The following is a 25,798-nucleotide window of genomic DNA, read 5'->3' on the forward strand; positions in this document are numbered from 1 at the left end:
AACTATTGGACACTTCAAACAGTGGAAATGGGACATGCACTCTCTCCCAGCAGGGAGCAGCACAGTTCTTTATTTTTCTCCTCCTCCTCCTCCCTTTGTTTTATTCTACACGTACACAGTAAAACATTCTGTGTTAATGTATCCATTTGTAACTCAGAGATCGTACAAATGGACGGCCCATTTTGTTACATTGGCAACATCTCTGTACACTCTTGGAGTTGAATTAACAATGAGGATTTCACTGTGTATCCCGTCCCGTTGCCCGTGTCCAGGCCTGTGCCTGACTATGCAGTCTGTCTACTTTAGAGAGGTCTTCCTCGCTTTGGTTTCATCTGTGCGTGCCTTGAACCGCTGGCGCAGAGTGCAGACAGGACCATGGAGGACATTAATCTGCTTACTTGGCTACGATGGCACGATTCTCATTCCCCGACGGCCGACGCCTGCCTGCGCCTCTCGTTCTTTTTCCTACTCCCCCTGTCGCCCAGAGCACTCCTCATCCTCAAGACACTCACTCTGCTCGCACTTTGTTATGTGTATGCACTTTGTCTCTCTGCGGCAGGGAGCACTGGTGCGCCGTGCTCCTCCGTGATGTGGCTGCTGCCGTCATCCCCACGGTCGTCTCCCCGTAAAGCTGCTCCGGCGCAGGGATCTGTAAAGGTTTCAAAGGAAGTTATTGGAAGCAGATTAAATGCCACGAAATGAAATGCCTCGCTTAGATGACTAGCCAGAGATGGGATTGTTCCGCGTGTGAATGCCCAGGGACAGCAAAGCTCAATGCAAGGTTTTTTTTGTCTAAAGGGTGGTTGCAAGGAAGGTCTGAAGCATCTAATTCCCCCCCCCCCCCACACACACACACTAGTACTGTAGTTGTCTGGTGACAACTGGTGGCTTCTCTTCGTTCGTTTGAGTGGCCCTGGCCTTGCGAGCAATGAAAACACGCACGCACGCTGCATCATTTCAGAGAATTTGCATCAGTCTTCCTTTCTCACAGTGTTGCAAATACACATCTATAGGCTTGCGCTCTCTCTTTCTCTCTCTCTCTCCTGCTGTATAGAGCGCCGCAGTCCCGCCCCCTTTCAGAAAAGCGAGTGGCCCAGGAAGTGAAAGCCCCATGCATTCTGCCATCAGCACTTTTAATATAATTTATTTAAAGACGGTTACGCCGCGGACAAAGCCAATTCGGATCGTGACGAATCATGACAATGAACACAATATTTTGGGCCGATCAAATAATTTATAAGACGAAAAATAAAACAAATAGTGTTGTCTCCTGACTTTCTTTTCTTCTTTCTAATGATTTGATCGTCCCAAAATATTGTGTTCATTGTCATGATTCGTCACGATCCGAATTGGCTTTGTCCGCGGCGTAACCGTCTTTAAATAAATTATATTAAAAGTGCCGATGGCAGAATGCATGGGGCTTTCACTTCCTGGGCCACTCGCTTTTCTGAAAGGGGGCGGGGACTGCGGCGCTCTATAGTGCCTATGTCAAAAAATAATCCTAAGAAAACCTCAGTGCAGACATGAATGAATGCTTTCAGTGCAGCGGAGTGCAGCATCCAAACACACTCTTTACCTTGTTGCTCACACCTTTGTCAGCGACACCGGCAGGGTCAGTGATTAGGAAGAGCACGTGGATCAACTCCATCCTCCCCATGGCTGCTGGTATGCGTGTGCGTGCACGTGTACTGTACAGTATGTGCTCGTGTGGTCATGGACGATGTCAAAGCTAAATCATGCATGGCATCCATGGCCACTGCATACGGCTAAAAAGCTGTGTGCCATGATAATGCTTAAAGTATGGAGCCACATTTTATCACAGGAATTCTACAGGGGAGGAAGAAGAAAGCTGTAGGGTTAGGCTGGTAAAAGAAGAATTTGGTTCATTTATATTGTTATACAGTACATCATAGTTACCACTGTAGAGTTTGACCCATTATTAAAGTCACGTCTGGACCTTTTAAATCCTATCCTGATACCAATTTGATGAGTAAGTATTTGTGTCTGTTTGGAATGGTAAACTACTGGTAACTTCACTTGTGCCACCATGCTATTAACTTTAGTTCAACTGGGATCATTTACCCCATGAAAATGTCACCTTCCACTGATAATGAGGCTATTATTATACAGCATTTTAGATTGCATTAGCTTCACACTATGACACATCTGGGAAAAGGGACCATATTATGTTTTTTTTTTTTTAAGTTAAATCGGAAACAAAATATTCATGTTGTCCGTGTACTGTAGGTTATTTCTAACTAGTAGTTCTCACACATTCAATATTTTTTCAAGAATGTGTATTAGCACGAGTGCTAGTTTTCAACACCTGTCCACAGTTGTTTCATTATAAATATATGAATTCAGAAAACACAGTCACAGCCACTATAGTTCTCCTCACGGTTATGCTGAGCCACGTGGACCGAGTCTCTCTTGTAAGACGGACATAAAAAGAGTGGAACAGCCAATCAGCCCAATTTTGTCACTGCCGTTTAGGAGCTTACTTGCGGCTGACAACAAACCACGTCCCACTGCCACTTATACAACTATAAAACTGCCTAGAAAGTTGCATGGAAACCTTTTTGTTTTTCTTTCCCTGAATGATTAGTAGAGCTGAGCTCTTCAATTAATTTGCCCAATGCTTCTTGCCCAAATCTCTATGGAAATTCCCCCAAAAAAGGCATACTGCATATTGCCTATTTAAAATGACATGTATGTGACTACAATGAAAGTTTTAAATCTGATGTTATATTGGTGAATCACAACCGAACCGATACATCTATGGCTTTTTTCCTGGTCCCTTTTATTTCTGTCTGTCGTGGAAAATAATCTAAATGTCATATCCCATGTGTGAATCGCTCTGTTGAAGTAGACTTTTTAAATTATAACTACATTTCAACAACCACGGTGCAGATGTGATGTGGGTGTGCTTCATTTAGGTGTTAATGTGTGCCAGTGTGGGGAGTTTCTTGCATAGTTAACTTCATGCAGGCACACATAAAGAAAAACAGTAAATGAAACGCACCCACGAATAATTGTTAGAGCGATTTATATGATCTTTCATCTGCATCTACCATGTCCTGTCTTCTAGTGCCACTCTTAGGCCAATTTTTGAGTGGTGCAACCACTCCCTTACGGAGCTATGTGTGTCTGTGGGTGGCTGGCTGGCTGACTGGGTGGGTACCTGGCTGGGTATGAGCACGGAAACAGCATGGTTGTTTTTCACCACCTGTGCGCAACCTAACACACACGCATGCACGTATTAACTGCATATATGATGCTTTCGGGTGTGCCAGTAAAGTACCGTGACGGTACAGTACAGGGTACAGTAGAGGGACCCCCACATGGTAACTGTCATTTCTCAACTGTTTCGGACGCAGGACGACTCGCCGAAACCGGCCCGACCCCCTGGGCACGTTCCTGGGGGTCTGGAACATTTCCCTCACCCCCTCTCACCCCCGGTGAGGAAACGGATTCGGAAACGGATTCAACCCGAAATTAACCGGAAGTGAAAGGTTTCTTTCTCTGTCCGCCTCCATGTTAGATTTAGAAAAATACATTTAGGCCCAGGATTATTTTCCCAGATTGCATTTTTGGTCAAAACAAGCTATATTCAACGGCACATAACTAAAGAACCGATAAAGAATCCTCCAGACAGCCTTTGTTTACATCGTGAGTCCTGTGGCGGGTCTACATAATAAGGTTAAAATCATGTTTTGTGAAGCTTATCTATGAAATTCCTGGTGGTTTTTAGCACTTTGCTTTTCTCTAAAGCATTAATATGGATTTTTACCTCCCGAACTGGCTTTTAGACTGCCCTGTCTGTGAAAGAAGGTGTGACACGTGACATGCAATTCAGGTACTGTGTTAATGTCAGCTGTGAGTGACACGACAATCACATTCTCTTCAAACTAAAGGGCGATAAACATCTGACGTAACTACAAACTCAATTCCCTCTGGAAACGGCAGTTTTATCGCTTTATTGCCTTCCAGATTTAGAGGCAAATAAAGCCGATCAGCTGTGCTTTCGGTGGCCAATGTAACAACATACTGTGTGACAGATGCACACGCACGCTGTTATTATTCTATTCGTTTACCCAGAACACAACCTTTGTTCTATCAAACAACCCTACCCTACAGTGCATTGTAACGTTATGGCAAAACTAGGTTGCAATAGCAATTCATTCTTATCTTTGAAATGCTATTCATAATAAACACACGTTAAAACATTTCTTTCTGCCCTAATAAGGCATAATTAGTCTAACATTGCATTTTGACATAGTGATACATGTGTGACCAAGATGACGTGTTTATTTTTTAAATTAATTATTTGATTTATTGGGGAAAGGGGAGGCATGTTGACTCTAGGGATGCATGTGGCACATTAGCATATTCATGAGGGGTTGTTCCTGCAGCCATGGCATAATGGCATAATTAATAGATCCTGGAATTGTTAATGAGGGCACAGACAGAGCCAAGTTCAAGGTGCTATGAAACTCCTTCATATTTTTTGGGGGCTGAGGAAAATACTTTTGAGGGGCGTTATTGATCAAAAATGTATATTCCTGGCCACGTTTGGCTGCGTGTACATTTCCCGTTGACTGTACTGTACATTATACCCTCCAACCACCCTCTATCCACACATTCTCTCGGCACCCTGCTGAGTCGGTCAGTTCAAACCACTTTAGTCTGACTGGATGTAAGAGGCGACACAACCCGCTAGCAGGGCTTTTATATACTGACATGATGAATAAATGTTACACAAAATGTGAAATACTGGCTGGTGAATACAGTATTTCACATCAGAACAATGCATACTGTGTAGTTGATAGCTCGTTCATGCAGGCTGATGACTTTATTTGTGGTGGGTTCAGAAAAATGTTCTGTTGATAAATATTTCATTGCTTTATCCACGCTTTATGTGTGAATGACACATACAACAGTTTAAAAATATATATTTTCAGGAGAATTAATCACACAGAAAAGTACCTCAGCTGTAGCAACAATGACTATCCGAATATAGAAAACAAAAAACAGAACAAAAATGTGAATGGAAAAATATCACTTATACTACCTTGTGTGTGATGTTGATTGATTCACATTTTGCATGATTGATTGAATAGAGGGTTTGCGCATGCATAAAGTGAGTGGGAAATCTAGTGGCAGAGTGAGTTTAACCTTTAATAGATAGGACTTTTCTGTTTGGATGTATGGGATGTCATGCCGTCTGTGCATTTCCTCAACCCTTGTGAATGGACTACACTAGACAGTGAATCATCTTGTGTCTGGAAAGCTTATGCCACACTTTATGAATTAAGATAGTGAGAGAACATAACGCAATGCTGGCATCACCAAATTTGCAAGAAAATCGAACGACAGAATTATCTATCTTTGGTTTTCCAGCTACTACTTCACATTCACAAATCACTTGAATGAAGTTTAGAAAATGGGGCAATATGTAATTGTATAATAATAAAAATATAACACTCAGGCGTGAAGGAAGCATGAGTTCAAGTCCGTTGCTCTCCCCTTGTCCCCCATATATGGGGACTAGGTTGGTGGAGGGTGTGTAGAGCCCAGGATCACATTAGATGATTGACACAGGGGTGAAAAATGGGTTACAAAATCGTGGGATAAAAAATATATAAATAAAATAATAATAATAAAAATATATATCAATACTGTTTAATTTTATTAATAATGCCTCTGGTGTAAACCCTATCCTTTTTGACTGGCATCCCCCAGGGGACTATTCTCGGTCTCCATATTTTGTCCCCTAATACACATGAGTCTTTGCAGCATTTATTTCTTCAACAGCAAATAGTAGTAACAGTCATATATCATAATATCACTAGACGTTTAAAAGCACTGCAGTCAAAAAACTTGCCTAGGGCACCAAATCTAACAGGCTTTTCATGTGGGGGAGAAGTGCAGAAAGGGAACACGGTGGAGAGAGTGAGGGGGAAAAGAGAGAAAAGTGAAGAGAGAGCAGGAAAGTAGCGGTGTGTAGAGCGGTGGTTTTCAACCAGTGGTCCTTGAGGGGGTTCCAGGTGGTCCCCAGCTAAATGACGGAGAGTTGGTAACCAAATGTTCCAGACCCCCAGGAACGTGCCCAGGGGGCCGGGCCGGTTCTGGCGAGCCGCTCCGCGTCCGAAACGGTAGAGAAATGACGGAGTTACCATGTGGGGGTCCCTCTACTGTACTGTACTGTCACTGTACTGGCACACCCAAAAGCATCATATATACAGTTAATACGTGCGTGTGTGTTAGGTTGTGCACAGGTGGTGAAAAACAACCATGCTATTTTCGTGCTCATACCCAGCATACCCATACCCGTGCTCATACCCAGCCAGGCACCCACCCACCCACACACAGCTCCGTAAGGGAGTGGTTGCACCACTCAAAAATGTTACTCCTATGGTACCAACATCAATACAGCATTGAATTTAGACAAACTTTTATCCAACTTTTATATAACTAAATATTCTTTAGCTTTGGGTCTGAGAGGCTAAATGTTATCAAATGGTGGCCCGTGGCTCAAATGCCAACTGGTCCTTTATATGAAAGAGGTTGAAAACCACTGGTATAGAGATCAGGGGAAATTTAGAGGGAGAGAGAGGTTGATAAGAGATATTAAGGAGGAATAAAGAGGGTGAGGAAAATAAATGAGAGAAGGGAAGTACTGTAATAGACAAAAAGAGAGGAAAAGGGATATCTGTATATGGAGTTGAGCAATGTAATCAAATGGAACACATACAGAAGGCTACACCAGTGCTGACACTGCACACAATATGGATTATTCACCAGTTTCCTTTCTTTCTTCCTGTCCTTTATTGCACTACTACAGCTCACAGCTATAACATATAGCAGCCTACAGTATGTATTCATCATTTTCTTGTAAATAAATTATAGTAATGTAATGTCAACTCTTTCTATTTGGAATGCCATGCAGGTTAAAAATAATTTATGGTAATGAGCTAATAGATGAGCTGACAGTCAACTATTGATTGTGTAGATAGCTCTCAAACACAAAAATAGAAGATTAGCTACTTGGGTGGAGGGACTAAACTGCAGAGCAGTATTTTGTACAAAATAATGATGTAATGCAGTGGTCTGTACCTTTTTAACCGTGGAGCCGTGGCCCTTCTTAATCGGACAAAAGCTGGGACACACGTCCACGTATGCATAGCGCACTTGTCTGTTTCATGTTAAGCCCTATACTTCACCACCTGTGCGCAACCTAACACACACACACACACACACACACACACACACACACACACACACACACACACACACACACACACACACACACACACACACACACACACACACACACACACACACACACACACGTATTAACTGTATATATGATGCTTTCGGGTGTGCCAGTAAAGTACAGTACAGGGTACAGTAGAGGGACCCCCACATGGTAACTGTCATTTCTCAACCGTTTCGGAAGCAGGACGGCTCGCCGAAACCGTCCCGGCCCCCTGGTCGCGTTCCTGGGGGTCTGGAACATTCCCACCCCCCCCCACCCCCGGGGACCGCCACATGGTAACTCCGTCATTTCTCTACCGTTTCGGACGTGGAGTGGCTCGCCGGAACCGGGCCGGCACCCTGGGTGCTATATTTGACTATATTTGACTTTTTCTTTAGACCGTTTTTGACTATTTGTGACCACAAAATATCATGACCAAAATAGTTGCTTCGATAATAAGTCTTTCGATTTTGAGAAATTTTAGTCCTGTGCTTCACAATGATTCACAGATTGGTTGCTCTTGAAGGAGATGTTTACCTGGTGCTTGCACAGTAAAATAACTGGACACTCAAGCATAGGAAATGATTCTTACCAAACAGGAAATTCATTCAGTTACAAGCTTCGCTGTGACTGCAGGGAAGAGTGCTACTGGCAAGACACTTTTGGAGTGAACCTCAAAGTCACCTTACAGTACATAAAAATTGTAAAGAATATTGTTTGTATAATTGTAAAGTTTGTGATGGTGACTGTGACATATTAATACCACACCACCTGTTTTATAGTATGTTAGAGGGCATGCCCAAAAGACTGAAAATGTTGCATTTCGACAAGACTTTTAAATGGCACAAGACATGATGTCCACCTTCGCAGGTCCCTACTAAAATGTACTACTTCAGACTCCTCACTTAGCCTGGAAACCAGACGAATCTGTCAGTGGAAAAAAATATAAAAAAGCCCTCGGCAGATCTTGTGATTGGATTTAGCTGCCCCCCAAAGTTGTGGGGCACCAATCAGGGCCCACAATGCAAATGCTGGTTTATCACGCAGGGGCATTGTTTTTTTATCCGCCCCTTGGAAATGCAGCTTTCACACAGAGATTCCAGACTAATATCTACACAGTGAGTCACAACAGTCTGGCCATGCCAGGCTAGTCCGTACTTTGCTTAACCAATTACATTCCTCAGGATGAGGCAGATCTCTCCCATGACAAGCTTTGGCAGTATGATTATTTCATAGCCTGCTAATTTGCGTGAATGGAAGGTGTAACATTCAAAGCACTTTTGAGCACTTTACCAGAAATTTCAAATGTATGTCTTAACTTGATCCAACAGCTGTCATGAGGATTAGATCAGACATAGCAAGTGTGAGCATGGATGAGGATACAAATTGTACATCTTGAACCAAAACCCTTCCTTTGCTCCCTAGGCAGTGTACTTAATTTGAGTAGCCTAATACCAAACCCTTCCTTTGCTCCCTAGGCAGTGTACTTAGTTTGAGTAGCCTAATACCAAACCCTTCCTTTGCTCCCTAGGCAGTGTACTTAGTTTGAGTAGCCTAATACCAATCAAAACACAGGCACAGGGAGAAAGCGAATGATTTGTGATTGACCACTGATACCCAATTAGTTTATTTCCACGCAATCTGTAAGCCTCTAAATGATGTGCTGTTTTCAATACCATGTCATCAACTATTTCAAATAATACATTATTTGATCTAAATACAGCAAAATACAGTACCACACTGCTTGAAAGGTCCTTAAAATGAAGCCTATTGGGCAGGGCAGTCACTGAACTCCAACATCAACGGATGTTGATGTTCCAATGGGACATTTCTCAAACTATCTGGGTTTTGGAATAATGGGTTTCGGCCCAATGGGCAGTCCCTGATGCTGAACTGCATTGCCGATGCCAATGAACGCAGATGCACCAGCAGCATGGGTGAGGAGGGTAAGCTGGCAAGGGAGCTGCTCCATCTGTAGTCTGGTAAGTGCAACATTATTCAGACAGTATTGCCATTATTATTTGGTAAAGTTTCATTACATCAATGCAGTATGACACATTTGTTTTCAAATACAGTTCCAACAAACAGAATAAAACTAAATAAAAATTATTGTGTGTGTGTATATATGGGAGGCATACTTTGGTTAGACATAGCATTGCTTAGACATAAGGTTGGTGAGGGGTGATTTAAGACGACCAGTTTAAGGTTGGTGAAGAGTGCGTTGGGAGATATTATATACAGTATATACCTTTTATTTCACCAGTAATAATATTTTGATACAGAGACTCTTTTACAGTATTAAATGCAACTATATTCTTCTTCCTCAGGTTCGCAGGCGGGCAACACCACCAGGGATTGGCTACGGGATTTCACTCAATTCCCTCTCCAGCATGGTGAAATCAGACTGCTGAGTTGAAGGAGTGGATGCCAGGAGGTGTTTCCCGTGTGGTTAATCTGGCTTGGCTCGACTCTCCATCCTTGACCTGGATGGATGTCTGCTGTCCCCCCGTCTGTCCCCTGGATGGATGTCTGCTGTCCCCCCGTCTGTCCCCTCTCCATGGCAACCCTTGTTCCGGTCTGCTGGGATGAGTGGGATCAGCCTCGGGATCTGCTGGCCAGCAGATCTGCATGGCAGTCGCACCTTTCATTTACTGACTTTACTTTGTTTTTGTATGTTTGTCATGTAATCCCATTTAAATAAACGTTTCCATAGCAAACCTGCATGTTTTTTTGGGTCGGCACTAGCCCCTCCATCATGTGGCAGCCAAGTCTATGGGGTAGTTATAAGAAACAAACATTAAAGTCCATAGACTTGGCTTGCAACCGGTTCTTTTTAATTAGGTTCTAAAACTGTGTGTATATATATATATATATATATATATATATACTTATACTGTGCACATTCTTTGGGAGATATCTGCCTCATCCATTAATGGATGCCAAACTCTAACCTCCCAGATCCCTCGATGCCGTGTATCCTAATGTTTGATCCTCCATGGCTCTCCTCTCATTTCCCATGTGGTCTCCATGTCTTTGAGCCGCCTGCTTTTGTGTTCCTTTTCTTCTGACATCACTGCAGCACTTTCTGCAATGATGCCAGAAGATGAAGATACACTCGCTGCTACCGCCTTAGATACCTGCCTCAGTGTTGGGGGGGGGGGGGGGGGGGGGGAAGGTGATAGTATACATTCTATGCTTGCACGCTTTAACTCAATTTCTTTAAGACACTTCAGCTCAGGATTAAGCATTTACCATGTGTTGCAATGACATTGCATTTAGCTTGGCGGCGTGGCTCTCTGCTCATGTGATAGGCTATTACAGATTACTTATGTGCAAAACATACACAAAATATCTGATCACAAACCCCCGGAGCAGAGCAATATTAGATGAACAACATACGGGGAGAGATCATTAGAAGTAAGCCTCCTGACTTCCGTGGCTGTAATGAACTATCGCTACGCTGAATGCACAAGCAGGTATCTCTCTTTATACCTCTGTCAAAAGTCTTCTGCCATGACAATAGCAGCAGAGCATAATGGGCAAAAATAAGCAGGTTATAAAGCCTGTGTGTGTGTGTGTGTGTGTGTGTGTGTGTGTGTGTGTGTGTGTGTGTGTGTGTGTGTGTGTCCGTCAATAACTTTATTTCCATGTAACATTCCTGTCTTTACGTCCTTATCAGTGCGAGAGACAGTAAACTATTAAACTATCCATGATTTACATCAAGATCAGTCGCCTCAATTTAAGACGAAGTTTAAATAACATGTCTGCTCAAAGCCCTTCCACGCCCTCTTTGTTTCCAATAAATGTTTTAAGACAACAGTGGAGGGAGACAGGAAAGCAGGATTGAGGGAAGGGGAAGACGGATGACACAGTAGTGAAGGGCAAATATGAGTGAAAAAATCCAAAAGAACAAATCATTGTCAAAATCGATAGTTCTCAACCTCCGGTAATAATATGAAGTTGTTGGAAATTTACTCCACCTCTCCTGAGTTGCAATCAGAAAGCTTATGTTATAAAGTAAATATGGCTGCTTAGTTTTATTTATTTTTTGTTAATTTGTCTTTCCCTTCTGCACAGTCACTCCAGTTGCATTCATAGGCTGTTTATGCCAGCAAAAGTGTCAAAAGGCAACTCTAGTTCATCAAAGTTTAAATATAGTGTAGGTTATATCTGTAGTCGGTACACCTTTGGAAACAATCATTGTTTATATGCATAGGTGAATGACGTTTTGGCAGGCTTGCAACTTATGCCAGCAAGGGTACCACTCTAAGCAAGTGTCAAAAGGCAACTCTAGTTCATCAAAGTTTAAATATAGTGTAGGTTATATCTGTAGTCGGTACACCTTTGGAAACAATCATTGTTTATATGCATAGGTGAATGACGTTTTGGCAGGCTTGCAACGTATGCAAGCAAGGGTACCACTCTAAGCAAATAAAGCAATTCCAGTGATTGGCACATTGCATTTCCTTTTTGCTCCTCTGCTAGATTGACCTCTAGAAAACCTCCTAAAAAAATTGAAATAAGTTTAAGATCACTTATTTCATGCTCAATTTGATATCTGCATTTTCCGTCCGTCTCGCTCGGACACAAGAAAGGATCACCGCAACCATCGCTACGTTTGTTATGGACTGTCGAATAAACCTTGTTTTGACCAGAAATTCCATCTGGGACAAGGAATGCACTCCCTTAATGTGACACATTTGGCACACATCTCTCTCTTTATCACTCATTCAAACACCAAGCAGGGAAATGTCTTTCTTGACTCCCTATGGGAATAGAACGGCACCAACCTGGCCAGGATGGCAATTACATGTTAATTGCATTACACCCACACTTTACCTTCCCATTTAACCAAATGTAATTACAATTACAAGGGAGTTGTTGATTTAATTTCACGGTTGGCCTGTTTCCTGTCATCGCAGGCAGTGGCAGCCGGCCTGCTGTGCAGTGTGCACCCCATTGGGGGTGAATCAGCATTTCAAACGCACCCAACCATGGCCCCCCCGTTCGTCTTGAAAATAGGTGTCATCATGCTCCAGAATGTGGACACACCACACAGCAAATGTGTCCTTATGCATGATTTAGTGAGTGGATAGACATCCCCCCGAAACTCATCTTCACACCACTGTTTATTCTATTACCTCCATTTAGACTTTTAGAGGAACACAATTATATGGCTCTGTGATGTTAATCCCATATGATTGATGTCAGATGGCTTGGGGTACGTTTGAATGTGTCTGTGGAAGAGTTCTGGTCAATACAATAATGAACTACAAAAACCACTCAGATACAATTTATGGATTGTTTTTAGTTTGCTACAGCTAGAGGCCTTTCTCAGTCCTCCTCTGCTCACGTAGAACAAGATCATACCATTTGCAACATTGTACAATATCTGGCTTGCGAATGCTTTGAGATTCCCAGGCCCCGTTTGTGCCTGGAGCGTACAGTACCTGCAACGTTTTTTGGCAAGTGCAACTTTAAAGAAGTTATGGATTGAGATAGTTATACCTGAAACTGGATGCTATTGGGCCGCTTTAGTGGTGAGGCTTTTTACATGATGTAATACGGCAGTCGGGGCAGAGATGTGTCTCTAGTAAACAACATTTGTCACTTTGCAGCCACATGTGGGGTCGTTATGGGGCCTTGAAATAGAAAGTGAGATTTACCTCACCGTGGTGCTTCAGCGGGAGCCTCCTGGTCCATTAATAATCTGATGCGTACTGCATCTTTCATGCCCTCCCTGAGTGGTCCAACTGTTTGAGAGGGGTCTTTGTGAAATAGCCAGAAGGGGTTGCCTAATTAATGGGGATTTCTCGCTGAAGAATTAATTGCTTCTTACCCGAGGACGTGATCCCAGGCCTGTCGGACCAGGTTAGAGTTGGAAACAGAAGTGGACTGTGTGTGTGTGTGTGTGTGTGTGTGTGTGTGTGTGTGTGTGTGTGTGTGTGTGTGTGTGTGTGTGTGTGTGTGTGTGTGTGTGTGTGTGTGTGTGTGTGTGTGTGTGTGTGTGTGTGTGTGTGTGCATTAACTATCTGTGTGTAAACTCATGTGTGCACATTGTTCGCACATTAACATCTATGTATGGGAACGTGTGTGTACATTCACTATCTGTGTGTAAACTCATGTGTGTGCATTTATATCTGTGTGTGTGTGTGTGTTCGCACACTAACATCTATGTATGGGAATGGGAACGTGTGTGTGTGTGTGTGTGTGTGTGTGTGTGTGTGTGTGTGTGTGTGTGTGCGTGCGCACACGCGTGCCTGCGTGGAGGGTGTTGAAAGGAATGATTGAGACAAGCAATCAGTCCCACCGCAGGGAGCAGAGGGCGGGAGGGGGCTGTAGCCTGCGGTTACACCACTAAGTGTGCCCTCCTTTCCCGGCACACAGATCAATAGATGAGTGGAGTGCGGAGCAGACAGTTTCTGGCACACACACTCCGACACGCCATCGTATTAATCGTGTGATAACACGCGCGCACACACACTGCTGCAAAGCGGGCACAGGTGGGAGACTTAAGTGCATGTGAAGCTGGGGTATGGGGGGGTCCTGAAGTTTGGGGAAGAATTGTGCTTCATACATCTTTTGTAGTTTGTAGTCGCAGGAGGTGAGTTTGCTGTCTTGCCTCGCCAGACTTTCAATACTTTATATTAACGTTTTTACATTACTATTGCTATTTCTTTTTTTAATTGCCCACATTCCATGGTTACAAGGTTTTATTATCTTCTACAAAACAATGTGTTAATGTCATAAGGCTATGTTTGCTACATCATTTTCATAATTTATTCAAAGTCCAATGCAAAGCTTGCATTGAAAGTCCACTGTGGGAACCCATGGCAGGAGTAACTTCCTGGTTGACCTACAAAAACACATCATCCTTATAGCACACTTGTGAAGAGGAACTGCAGTGATTGCATCTCTCGCTGCCATTAGCCAGACAGTGTGCTTACTTGGTCTCTGCTGTGGTAACCATTATTTTGCCGCAGCTTGTCATAACACTTAAAAAAGAAAGGCTGAAAGTAAGCTACAGTACCAGAAAATAGCATTTACTCACTCTGTGATCTGTGTTGGGATGGATTTATTCCTCCGCCCTTAAATTAATCTGTCTGACAGAGAGATTGTCCCCATATCTCGCCACGCTCAAACGTGGAAAATGTTTATGATGAGTAAACATTATCACAGATTTTAATTAACAGATCCCACATTCGCATTGATCCAAGGGAAATATCAATTTCACTGATGTATTTAATTAGTCCATAAGTTTGCCCTTTGTGTCACCGGGGTTGATAGAACCCCATGCTCTGCAAATTAATCTTAATCAGTGAAAGACTTGAAACACATGCATGATTAGAATAAAGAATGCAAGAAAATAATGATTCTAACCTTAGCCTTCTTTTTTCTCCTTCTCTTGAATGATGTACAGTAGCTTTCAGTGGTGAGAATGGAGTACAAAGTAGATGGAGTTGACCCTGAACTTGTAGTAACCTGTATTTCCCTTAATTAAAATGCCTGCTACATAAATTGCTAATGACTAAGTTGTTAATTAAAATGTTAATTAAAATTACTGAAAAATTGTGTTGCAAGGAAAAATAAAAAGGATTGATTACAAATAGCATTTTACATTATTGAGGCATTCTCTCTTATCCAGAGCAACATTTCAAGTTTGGAGTCAAGTGCCTAGTTTTGGTGTAGATGGGAGTGCAAGTACAGTTGTAACTCGGATCAGTATTTACTAAGAATAAGTACATTTGTTTCCTACAATTTTTTTTATCACCTGTGTGAAGTGAGGGGCGCTAATATATTAAAGTCCAACTCATGTTGATTAGGTGATGTAATGGTGATGTCAAACAAACGGTGCCAACACAAACATTAAAGGCCATTAACAATAAAGAGACAATCTGACGTAATGAGGGACAATATGACGTAAATTTCCCCTTCATTGTCAATGGTGTTTTTAAATCAAACATTAAACCTGTATATAGGAGGGGCTAGTTCCCCTGAAAAATCGATTAATTATTCAAATGAATAATGAAAAGGGAATTCAGCCAATGGCGACGTGAGACGTCATGTGGCCAATATAAATACATCTTATAACTGGTTCCATTTTAAACAATAACACACTGCGTACACTGTCTCGTAACTTACAGTATATAGTGGCAGGGCATCTGCAATCGTGTGGCAGTCACTTGCTGAAAAGGTCAAGACCTCAGAACCCTTGAGGTAAAACACAACCACCACAACAACTCACCCAGCCATTGCAGACGCTCGTGTTCCATTCCCGCGGCATACTCCAACTCCAACGCGGGGTCATGTCCTTATTGAGGGGTCATGTCCTTATCACTGCACTAGCGATCCCTTCTGGTGGCTGGCATTCAACCTCCTTAGAAGGAATTGTTGTGGTTTACCTAGAAGACATTATCCAATATCCATGCATACAATTCCCGACGCAAGATTAAGAATTTGAATCAATCACGAGGACAATGATGTCTCTGAGGATGTGGCCCCTCGAATCTAGTGGAACAACGCACAATACAGCAACCTGTCTTGTTGTGTTTTCCTGTGAGAAATATGAAGAGAGGTCCTATATTCACTCTTTTTATGTTCATGTGTGTGCGCACGTGTGTGCGCGCTCAAGAACGTGGGCACACGCATGGGATTGATGTACTGTAGGCATGTGTCTATTTGAATCTGTGACACTGTTTCCCTCTCCCTCTGATTCTCTCACTATTCTCCCCCATGTCTCTGTCTCTCTCGCTTGTTATTTTGAGTCCCTCCACGTGCAGAGAACTTTGAGTGGTTTTAATGCAGTCTGCTGGGCGGACATCTTCCACTGACCCGCAAATAACACAATGTCAACGTGCCAGGCGGGAGCATTACGTATGCTAATCAAATAATTTGCTGCAGAAAGTTGCTGAGTGCTCTACTCAGGTGTAAAGCAAAGCCCACCTGGAGCAGTTACTGGCAATCTGCCCTCAATTAAAAGTCTTTTAATATGACCCTGACACTTCTCTGCAGCTCGGCAGAGACTTGCTCATAGACGGTAGGCCTAGAGGCCACCTCAGAATATTTTTTTAATTAACCAGCTTGACTGAATGATTTACAACTTTATAATTATGTGACCGCGCAGACTTCACTGCAGATGAGTCTTATATTGCTCACAGTACTTCACATGAGATTAACTACTGTCCTACTGTTCACCAGCTTTCATTAGCTTTTGTTGCAGTTTCTGAAAAAAATGCACATTCCATTATCTTTTTGAATATTGATATTGAAAATTTGAAAATTACCTTGAATATCTCACCTGTTGAAGTGTTCCAAGCATAGGCAGGGGGAAATGTTTTCCACATGCCTAGAGGTTTTGTTCAGGTTCTACTCAGCCTCATTATGAAAGATCTACAGTATGTGAAAAGACACAAGGCACTTATTATAATGCCATTTGTTGCTATCCTTGATTTTCTACCATTCTCTTCCTTATTTAATTCTTTTTAGGGTTTAAGGTTTATGTTAGAAATACTACGACGGCGTATTACTGCCATCTCGGTGAGAAATAAAAAATAAAAGAAAGCCGGTGGGGGCGGGGTAATTTTCTGACATTAGACTCGAAAATTTTGTCAAATGTAGGATATTTCTGACTTCAAAAACTCACAGAATTGCAACATTAATCTCAGATTTCTGAGAAATAGCTCGCAAATTTCTGACTTTATAATCTCACAGATTTGCCACTACACATTAAAGTCGGAAATCTCAGAGGTTTTTCTCAGAAATCTCTATTGGGGTTAACAGCAGCACCATACATGCGTAATTGGGCAGCCCTGCAAGCAACATTATGGCCCGTGGCAATTAAAACTCACACTGTGTGGAATAATGGATCATGTAATCCACTCAGGATTTAATTTTGCCACAAGTCTGTCAATTCTGGGGCGATTTTTTAAATTCATAATTCTTGTAATGTGTGAAATGTCTATTTTAATTTGGGTTAAAATTGTATTGTCTCTGTATTAAGCGATATCAAGAGAAATGCAAATGTCAGGAGGCGAGGCAGTACAGCGGTACTGCAGTTTTTGAGTGCTACAATCAGCAATGTCCGTGTCCGCCCGACTATGTGTGTCTGTGACGTTAATGAGCACGAGAATGAGTACCAGTAGGGGCGCTGTTGTGCGCTGCTGTGCCAGAAACAGAGAGAGAGAGTGCTGCAGTTGCCTGCTTATGAGAGAGAGAGGGGGGGGGGGAGTTGCACCACTCAGTTCACACGGGTGTGATTTTCTGTAAAGACCTGTGATTTTGAATATAATTATTTATTATTATTTGGATCTTGGCTCCCGATGAGACTCTAGATGAATCCACAGCGCCTATGTTATTATAATAAAAATATGTACGCTCTAAATATTCACAATCTATGTCCTGATTCTGAATGTACGGTATAGCCTGAATGAATGAACTGTGTTTATTCGTCTTTCTTTAATCCTCCTTTTACAATAAATGTTTACATCTGTCTTGCCTGTGTTGTATGTCCTTTCATGGAAGCAAACGGCACTGTGCTTTCTTTTCACTGTCTCCAAGTCAGTGCATTTGGGAGAGATTGAGTTTTAAACTAAACTCAATAACATGCTATAATGTAAGTGTCAGCTGCATCAGCGACATGAGACAAACTCTGCATGCCGGCCCATTGGTGTGTCGGATAATCGTGCACACCCTGTCAAAGGGACACACTCATAACTGTCTGCTGCCCAAAAATAGCTGATCTACAAACTCAAATCACAGTGCGACGCCTAAGCTCTAGGTCTAGCACATATAGGAATAATTTACAATTTAGGCATTTGGCAGACGCTATTGATCCAGAACAAATTACAGTAAGCAAGAACAAAAACATGGTATGTACTGTATGATGTCATCATGAATCATACGTAAGCTAAGAACCTAACAGTGGAATACAACTCGCAGATTTGCGAGATTAATCTCAGAGATTTATAAGAATAATCTCAGAAATTTTCCGCGTTTAATGTGGCAAATCTGTGAGATTATAAAGTCAGAAATTAGCAAGATGTCAGAAAATTGCCCCGCCCCCACTAGCGTTTTTATTTTGTCCTCACCGAGATGGCAGTAATACGCCGTCGTAAAATACCAATGCTTTAAGCACAAACAAAGTACAAACAAAGATTAATTCAATTCAATTCAATCCAATTAAAGACATATTGGATCAATTGCAAATGCCATAGCTTCAGCCGTCTTTTCCCACTATTATGATTCTTCTTTGTTTTAGAAATGTGTTATTAATATAAGCTGCTGCAAAGTAGCCTACAGCAATTTGGTTAGATTTAAATAGCATGTTCTTTATTTATTTTTTATTATGTATAGCTATTACAGAGATGCAGCTATGCTGTATGTAATGGCAGTACCTGAGAGGGGACAACTTCTCTAATGCTACAACTTCTTATATTAGCACTGATTAGCCAGCAACACGTCTCTGCATTTCACTGCCTAGGACAGCTAACTGAAAGCTATTTTAGAACTAGTTAGGCTGTATTGTAGGTCAATGTAAGCCCATCTAATTGGCCCTTAGGTGAGCTGTATACTGTATACCTGCTCACTACAAAAACAAGCGAGTAAACAACATTTGCTTGTCAAGTAAACTGTGCTGTGTGTGCACTTTTCAAACTAAATGGGGGCTTTTACGTCTGGCAGGGTATTGCTTTGGAAAGGAAACTACAGGTATACAGTAGCTGTGGCTTATTGCAATTTAGCATATTCAGAAAGACCCGGGGAGTAAATTAAAACAAGCTGTTTGATTGCATGTGCTGTATAGCTTACGTGAGTTCCAATTGAAAATTATGAAATTACATAATGGAAGTGCTTTGGCAGATTTGCACAGTGCCATGTCAGAGGGTGCACCTGTTGTACGGCTTTGAGCTATAGCAACTGAGCAAGATGGTGAATGCGCCAGCCGAAATCTATTCTTTATTTCAGCAGTCGTTTGTTTGTTTATTTATTTTTTTCCCCCACCCCCCACTAGGATTGACTGTTGCTGTTGATTAAGTAGAGGCATAATCACTGTTGAGGCCGTGCGTTAGCAGTTCCTGGCCTCACCTCCCACGACAGGGAATAATCCTCTGACTGATCATTATGCACACATGCTAATAACGCTATTCATATTTCATACCTCGGGGCAGTGAACTGTCTCTCTGATTATTTTGTGCAGTTTTGTAATCGTTCATACGAGACCTCACAGTCAGGCTCCACATTCTGGCTGGGAATGGGCATACTGCGCTGTCAACACATTTTTAAAGGCTTCAAGAGGAAAATGAAAATACATTTAAAAACAAATCTTTTGTTTTACAGGAGAGGAGAATACACCTGGCTGGTTCTCTGGAGACGATAATGGGAAGACTACGGCCCCGTTTTGGTGTCCTCTGCTCGCCTGTCGCATGCCTGTCTTCGCCACAAAATCTCCAGACCGGAAAGTAAGTGCAGTGACTCGTCAGATCCTTGTCATGCTGAATTTGGTTGTGAATTGGTTTGAAATTGGTTTGTCACAAATGGCTGTACAGGGCAAATGAGGACACAGCATAATAATTAAAAGACCAGTTAATATGCTTACAATGTAGGCACCAACCTAAGAGTTAAATGGATTCAAGTATTGAATCAATCAAGTTTCAATCATTAGAAATGGAGATGAGATTTACTGGTATGTTCTTTACACAACTTCATTAACAAAATTAATAAAAAACGAATAAGAAATGTACAGAGTTCCTTTTGAGTGAGGTGTTTAGCAATTGGTATGCAGGACAAAACCCTGCTCTGCACCAACCCAAAAAAAACACTTTAAATAGGGATGCACTCAATCTGTCTGCCCGCTTACTGTAGCTGTGTCATGTGGTGTCAGCATCTGTTATATGAGTATAGTATATCAGTACAGGAGACAGTAGGCTACCACTGGACTTGGGTGACAATCAACCATCTCGGGCCAGGAAATGAGTCGAATACAAACCTGTCAGCTATTTCCACACTGCTCGTCACAAGAGCATTGCCTCCATTGGGTGACGCTCATTATACATCTTAATAGGTGTCTTATACCAACCAGCCTCAGTTCCTTCTGTATTTCGCCGGCATCACCAGCAACCAATAACAAAAAGTGGAAATGTCAGAGCCATTTAAGAAATATTTTTTCTTGTCAGGAATCTGTACCGGTACATTGAAGTCTTCAGTGTCTATAAGCTGTGAGCTACGGAAAGGGAAGAAGTATTCTTTTTACTAAATGTTAGAGTCGGTACGATGATGGAGAGGGGGTGGAGGGGGGCATGGAATGGGATAGGATAGAATATTGACAAGCAACGAGCCTGTCTTCACTTTCTGCTGTGACCAGCTAATATGACACACATTAGATGAACTGCAGGTATCTGGGCAGGGCTGGAGTGGGACACATTTTCAAGTGTTATGTGTCAGACTAGTGACAAGTCCACTTATTGAATGGAGGTGTGGGGATTCTCTACCTGTGGTGTTCAGTAGGGATACTATTTGTAAAAGTATTTTGTGGAAAAGAGACCCCTTGGTTGTGAGCCTGTCGTTGTGGAACAAGCTTATAAATATCTGAAACCTCTTACTTGAACTGTACATATGCTAAGAGAGACCCTATGGCTGTGCCGTTTGTGAAACAAGCTTGTAAATATCTGAAACCCTTTACTTCTCCTTGGATCTTTCTTCGTTTTTCTTGGACAAATGACGGTATGCACAAAAATGGATTTCACCCACTTTTTTACTGTGCAAAACTGTGATGTGACAATAAAGCTGATTCCTCTGATCCTGATACTTCATGGGCTCATGGCTGGGTTCTGGCACAGCCTCATTGATGATTTCACTTAAAACACACTGTAATAAGTCCTTTATCAATGGCCACACATACAATACGTTGTCCTTTCTAAAATCCTGGGCTCATGGCTGACTCCACTGATGGCATTGGCAAAATAATTGTTCTACTGGGCCTGGCTGATATGAGACTACAAAAGACAGCAAAATGCCTTTCATACAGGGTCACATCGCAAGAGAATTGAGTCTCTGGATGTCCAAGCAAGTACTCATCACTCTGAGTTAAGACTTGTTTGGCCACAAATTACTTTTTATGCAGCTACTGGCTTCACTAGCAAGATCTCATTATCCAAATTACAGTAGCTACTAAATACTGTACTTGACCCAAAGCCTCTATACTGTCTCTGCTTGACTGTATTTCACCAAGAAGAGAGCACGCAGGGAAAGAATGGAGAAGAGGTCACAGTTGGTAGAGTGGGTGATCATAATTCATGTACTGACAATGTTAGCATGTCGTAACATGTCCTTATGTGCCCACAGTGTTGCTGTGGTAACCTGTGCTAACTGTGGCTCTTACCTTGAAAAACCTCAGTTTTTGTTCCCACAAGGCGATCACACTAATACTATCTTCAATATTTATTGTGGGATTGCTAAGGCTATCAGATTAATCTTATTCCCATGCCCTATTCTTTGGCACCTAACTAGTCCTTCATACTTTTAGAAAGACAACTCTACAGTGCAACGTTCAGCTTACTTAGGACATGTCGGCTACCATTAGATTTTTGAGTGGTGCAACCACTCCCTTACGGAGCTATGTGTGTGGCTGGGTCCATGGTTGCCTGGGTATGAGCACGAAAATAGCATGGTTGTTTTTCACCACCTGTGACTCCTCAATGCCAGTGTGCAGCTAATTGACTCCTCAATGCCAGTGTACAGCTAATTGACTCCTCAATGCCAGTGTACAGCTAATTGCAATAATCACGTTTGGATGAAAAAAGGCATGGATTTTGGGTGGAGATAACCTTGGCGAGGAATCTTAGTTGGAAAAACCTGGTTTTAACGACAGAGATAATGAGTTTATCAAATGTAAAGGCGCTGTCAAAGTATAGGCCAATAGGCCATCTTATCGTTTTTTATCTTATCATCATCTGTAATCAAGGCAGCTGAATTGACCGTGTGCTGTACAATTACGTTATTCCCTTCAGCTGTGTTTAACGGTCAAAATGGCTGCTGTCGAAAGGTTAAATTGAGGAATCCTTTTCTGTTAACTATAATTCTGTTTGTCAGGAATCAAACCAATATTTACGTTTTGATCGTGTTAAATCTTGATAGTTAGCAGAGATAGCAGAGAGAGCCAGAAGTGAAAATATATGTATTTGTAATATATGTATTAGAGTGCAAGATGCAAGATAGTTGTGGCATGGACCATAACCAAAAAACAGGGTAAGTGGTCAAACAATACAGTTCTGAGAAAATATTAAATAATATGAAGTAACAACAGTACCTGTACAGTATATCAACGCATCTACCGAAGCAACGTAATATCCAAATAACATGGCATCTTGTGGTCAAGCAAACATATGGGCCATATTTTGGGGCAGGCGGATTGGTGTGAGACATGCAGCGAATTTGTGTGTTTTTACCATGCAGCCTGCATGTGTTTTGCATTTTAGGCACCAGCCGTGCATCAGTGTGGGAAGACAGGTGCAGTAGGGGGTGTGTCATATGCAAATCAGCAGTGCACTCCAATTTTGAGGTCAAACAGGACCAGTATATAGTATATAGAGTATATAGTGAACACTGTACAGTATGTATTTTCTAAAATACAATAAAATAGTCCATTCTTTATTTATTTTTTTCAATTCTAAAGCTCATCTTTTATTTCCTCAAGTAGCAAACACTAGGATAAGGCTTTGCAATCAATATTAATTGCTTCAATTTCTGGCATCTAAAAGAGAGTAGCCTAACTCTAATCTTCTTCTAATCTTCTTTCACGTCTGTCATCTAGCTTTCCCTCTCACAAACAGTGCTGCAGTCATCGTCAAAGCCACTACACTTACCCCTAGCATAAAATTGTAAATACCACATGCTCTTTCCAGGTACATAGACGCTTTCCTACATATTAAATTGGTTGAAGTTGTCAGTCTGAACAGTCATCTCCACAATGTTTGCAGCGTCACATTGCCACTCGTTAAAATGCATATTAACCGTCGTGAACGTTATATTTTGAGGTTGTAGATCAGCTATCAGGACCAAGTATAGACCCATGCATCTGGTCAACTAAGTATAAAGATTTAAGTGATTAATAAGGCCAGGCATGCTAAAATCTCCTTCCCGGTCACAACCTGGTTTGCACATGCAACAAACCTTGCATTTGTTACTCCACAATCATTTAGTCAATTCAGCCCCATATGGTGTTGAAGGATTTTTCATTTTATTTTAATGGAAATTCCCTTGAATGACATCACAGCACCATTGATTGAACACAGCCATTTTGCATCGAAGGCAATCAAAGTGCACTTGCTCTGCCCTAACAGCTAAAAATACGTGGCCTTCGAAATGAGCTCACTCACAAATACCAAGACAATGGGAATTACAAGGTGACACGGAAGCATCCGCTCATAATGCATGGTTTGAAGAATGTCAATCGATACAACTTAGGAGCCTTTCCAAGATCAAAATGGCCAACGCAGGTGAGAGACAGACTAAAAGGGTTTCAAGAGTCAGTGAAAGGGGTATAAAATCAATTTGCACTGGCTGAAAGATGATATTTCCGACTACATTTGGAGCTATAATGCGGTTACGGGTCTTACCAAGTGAGGTGGTCGAGAGGCAAATTAACATGGCCACCAAGGGAGGATGTTATAAAGTGATCATGCAATTATCTTAATGGCCGTGGGACACCCTAGCATAAATCAATGTTGCCACATTAGATTACGCACTACACACCAAAACCAGTGTTACCAGCTACTGTATATGTGGACCAGCAAATGGGGAACAGCTGAAATCCTGGAACGAGGCAGCATATTGTCTGAACTGTATGTTCAATCTAGTATGTTCAAAACAGTTACTTTTCAAGAAATGGAAAAATTACACATTTTACAATGGATCCAATGTTATCTGTATTTGTATGATTGTAGTTATATTCAGTCACAAGCTCTTGAAAGACTTAACCACTTTACACCGGGTGTCACCATTTTGGCATGTCCTTATAATCAAATATTCTATGCTGCCTAGATTGTTTTATTACCTTTGCAGCATACGCCTAAGTATTTGATCCGTGAAAAAACGCTAGTAAACACTCCCAGCATTTGTTATTGAGCCGACAAAAAAGCCACTTCCTTGATCCGGGTCACAGACAAAGAGCAAAGCGAGCCAAGATTGTCTCTACCCCCTCGTTCACTTGCATTGGGCTCAATTTCCCAGAAGCCCTAGCAGCCCAGAGCATGGGTTGATTTCCGATTTCGTCATCATAACGTGACGGCCTCGTCACCAGTTCCGCGGTTTATTTTTCATTATTAAAATAGGGCGAATTAAACACATAAAACAAATAGCGGGTTTAGTGTATTAAGCAGAGTTGATAGTTTGATTAAACAATTTAAAGTGAATGTAAATAGCAGATCTACAAGCTCAGATCTGCTATTTTTGCATGACGCTGTCGTACAACAAAGAATAAAATAGCTTGTAAAAAAACCCCATAAAACATAAACATGAAAAGAGAGATACGTTTCTGCCTGACAGCAACATTATGTACCTCAGATGCTGCCGGATCAGTGGTTGGCGGGGTGTGGGTGTGGGTGTTGGTGTGGTTGTGTGTTTGGATTTCCCAGAGGATTGTGCATGGCTTCTGGAGCATCCAGCTAAAGTCTGCTACACCTGGCTAGACACTCAGCCAAGTCAATTAATGTATTTTGGAGGCTGCAGGTCCTCGGAGGGCGTCCCTCAGAGGATTTGCTCACATTCTCCACTCCTAATGCAAACAAATGAAGCACCTGAGCAAGCCAGCGAAGGGCACGGCTGCCATGTCAGTCAATGATAGGGGCTTGCTGTGGAAATAGTTTCACACAGCTGTTTTCTTCCCAGGACAGAGGCTCGGTGTCACCGTGCGAGCAGGCTTGTTTTCCCACCAGTATAGATACTGAACAGAACTGGACTTGACAGTCAGTAATGTGGCCCAGGTGAACATATACAGTGGGATGGGTATGTTGTGTGTGTGTGTGTGTGTGTGTGTGTGTGTGTGTGTGTGTGTGTGTGTGTGTGTGTGTGTGTGTGTGTGTGTGTGTGTGTGTGTGTGTGTGTGTGTGTGTGTGTGTGTGTGTGTGTGTGTGTGTGTGTGTGTGTGCGCGTGCGCGAGTGCGAGTGTATCTGTTTCACACTCTCTGGTGGATGGAAGGAAGGAAGGAACACAGGCATAGAATTCAAAGTCAGAATAATACTGGTATATATACTGTGTGTGAGCACGCACGCACGCACGCACGCACAACTTTTCTCTTTTTATGACTAAAGGGAAGGTAGCCTTAAAATGCAGTAACTTTTAAGTCCTTCATGCAGAGCAGACTGTGATTCAGGGCTTAACCCCCCCTACCCCCACACCCACCCATCACCCCCTCTCTCTCTCTCTGTCTCCATCCCTGCCTCTGGGATACACATACACACGCCTCTCTGTGCCAAAGCGGCGCAACATCTCTTTCTCCAGCTCTGCCGGTCTCTCCATGGCAGTCAGTGTTTCATCGAGCAATAAGA

General features: G+C 42.2%; 1 protein-coding gene across 5 annotated transcripts in view; it reads left to right on the top strand.

Annotated features, from left to right (window-relative positions):
• Positions 1-25,798, top strand: part of arhgef10la (Rho guanine nucleotide exchange factor (GEF) 10-like a) — a 154,764-nt gene that overhangs the window by 75,915 nt on the left and 53,051 nt on the right. For all 5 annotated transcript variants that reach the window (XM_080780426.1, XM_080780425.1, XM_080780424.1 and 2 more), the window contains one exon: positions 19,592-19,713. In XM_080780426.1, coding sequence (XP_080636552.1) covers positions 19,592-19,713 — 122 coding nt within the window. The remainder of the gene's footprint in view (positions 1-19,591; positions 19,714-25,798) is intronic.

Source organism: Protomyctophum bolini (assembly GCF_963924005.1).
Source record: "Protomyctophum bolini genome assembly, chromosome: 2".
In the NCBI taxonomy this organism is placed as follows: Eukaryota; Metazoa; Chordata; class Actinopteri; order Myctophiformes; family Myctophidae; genus Protomyctophum; species Protomyctophum bolini.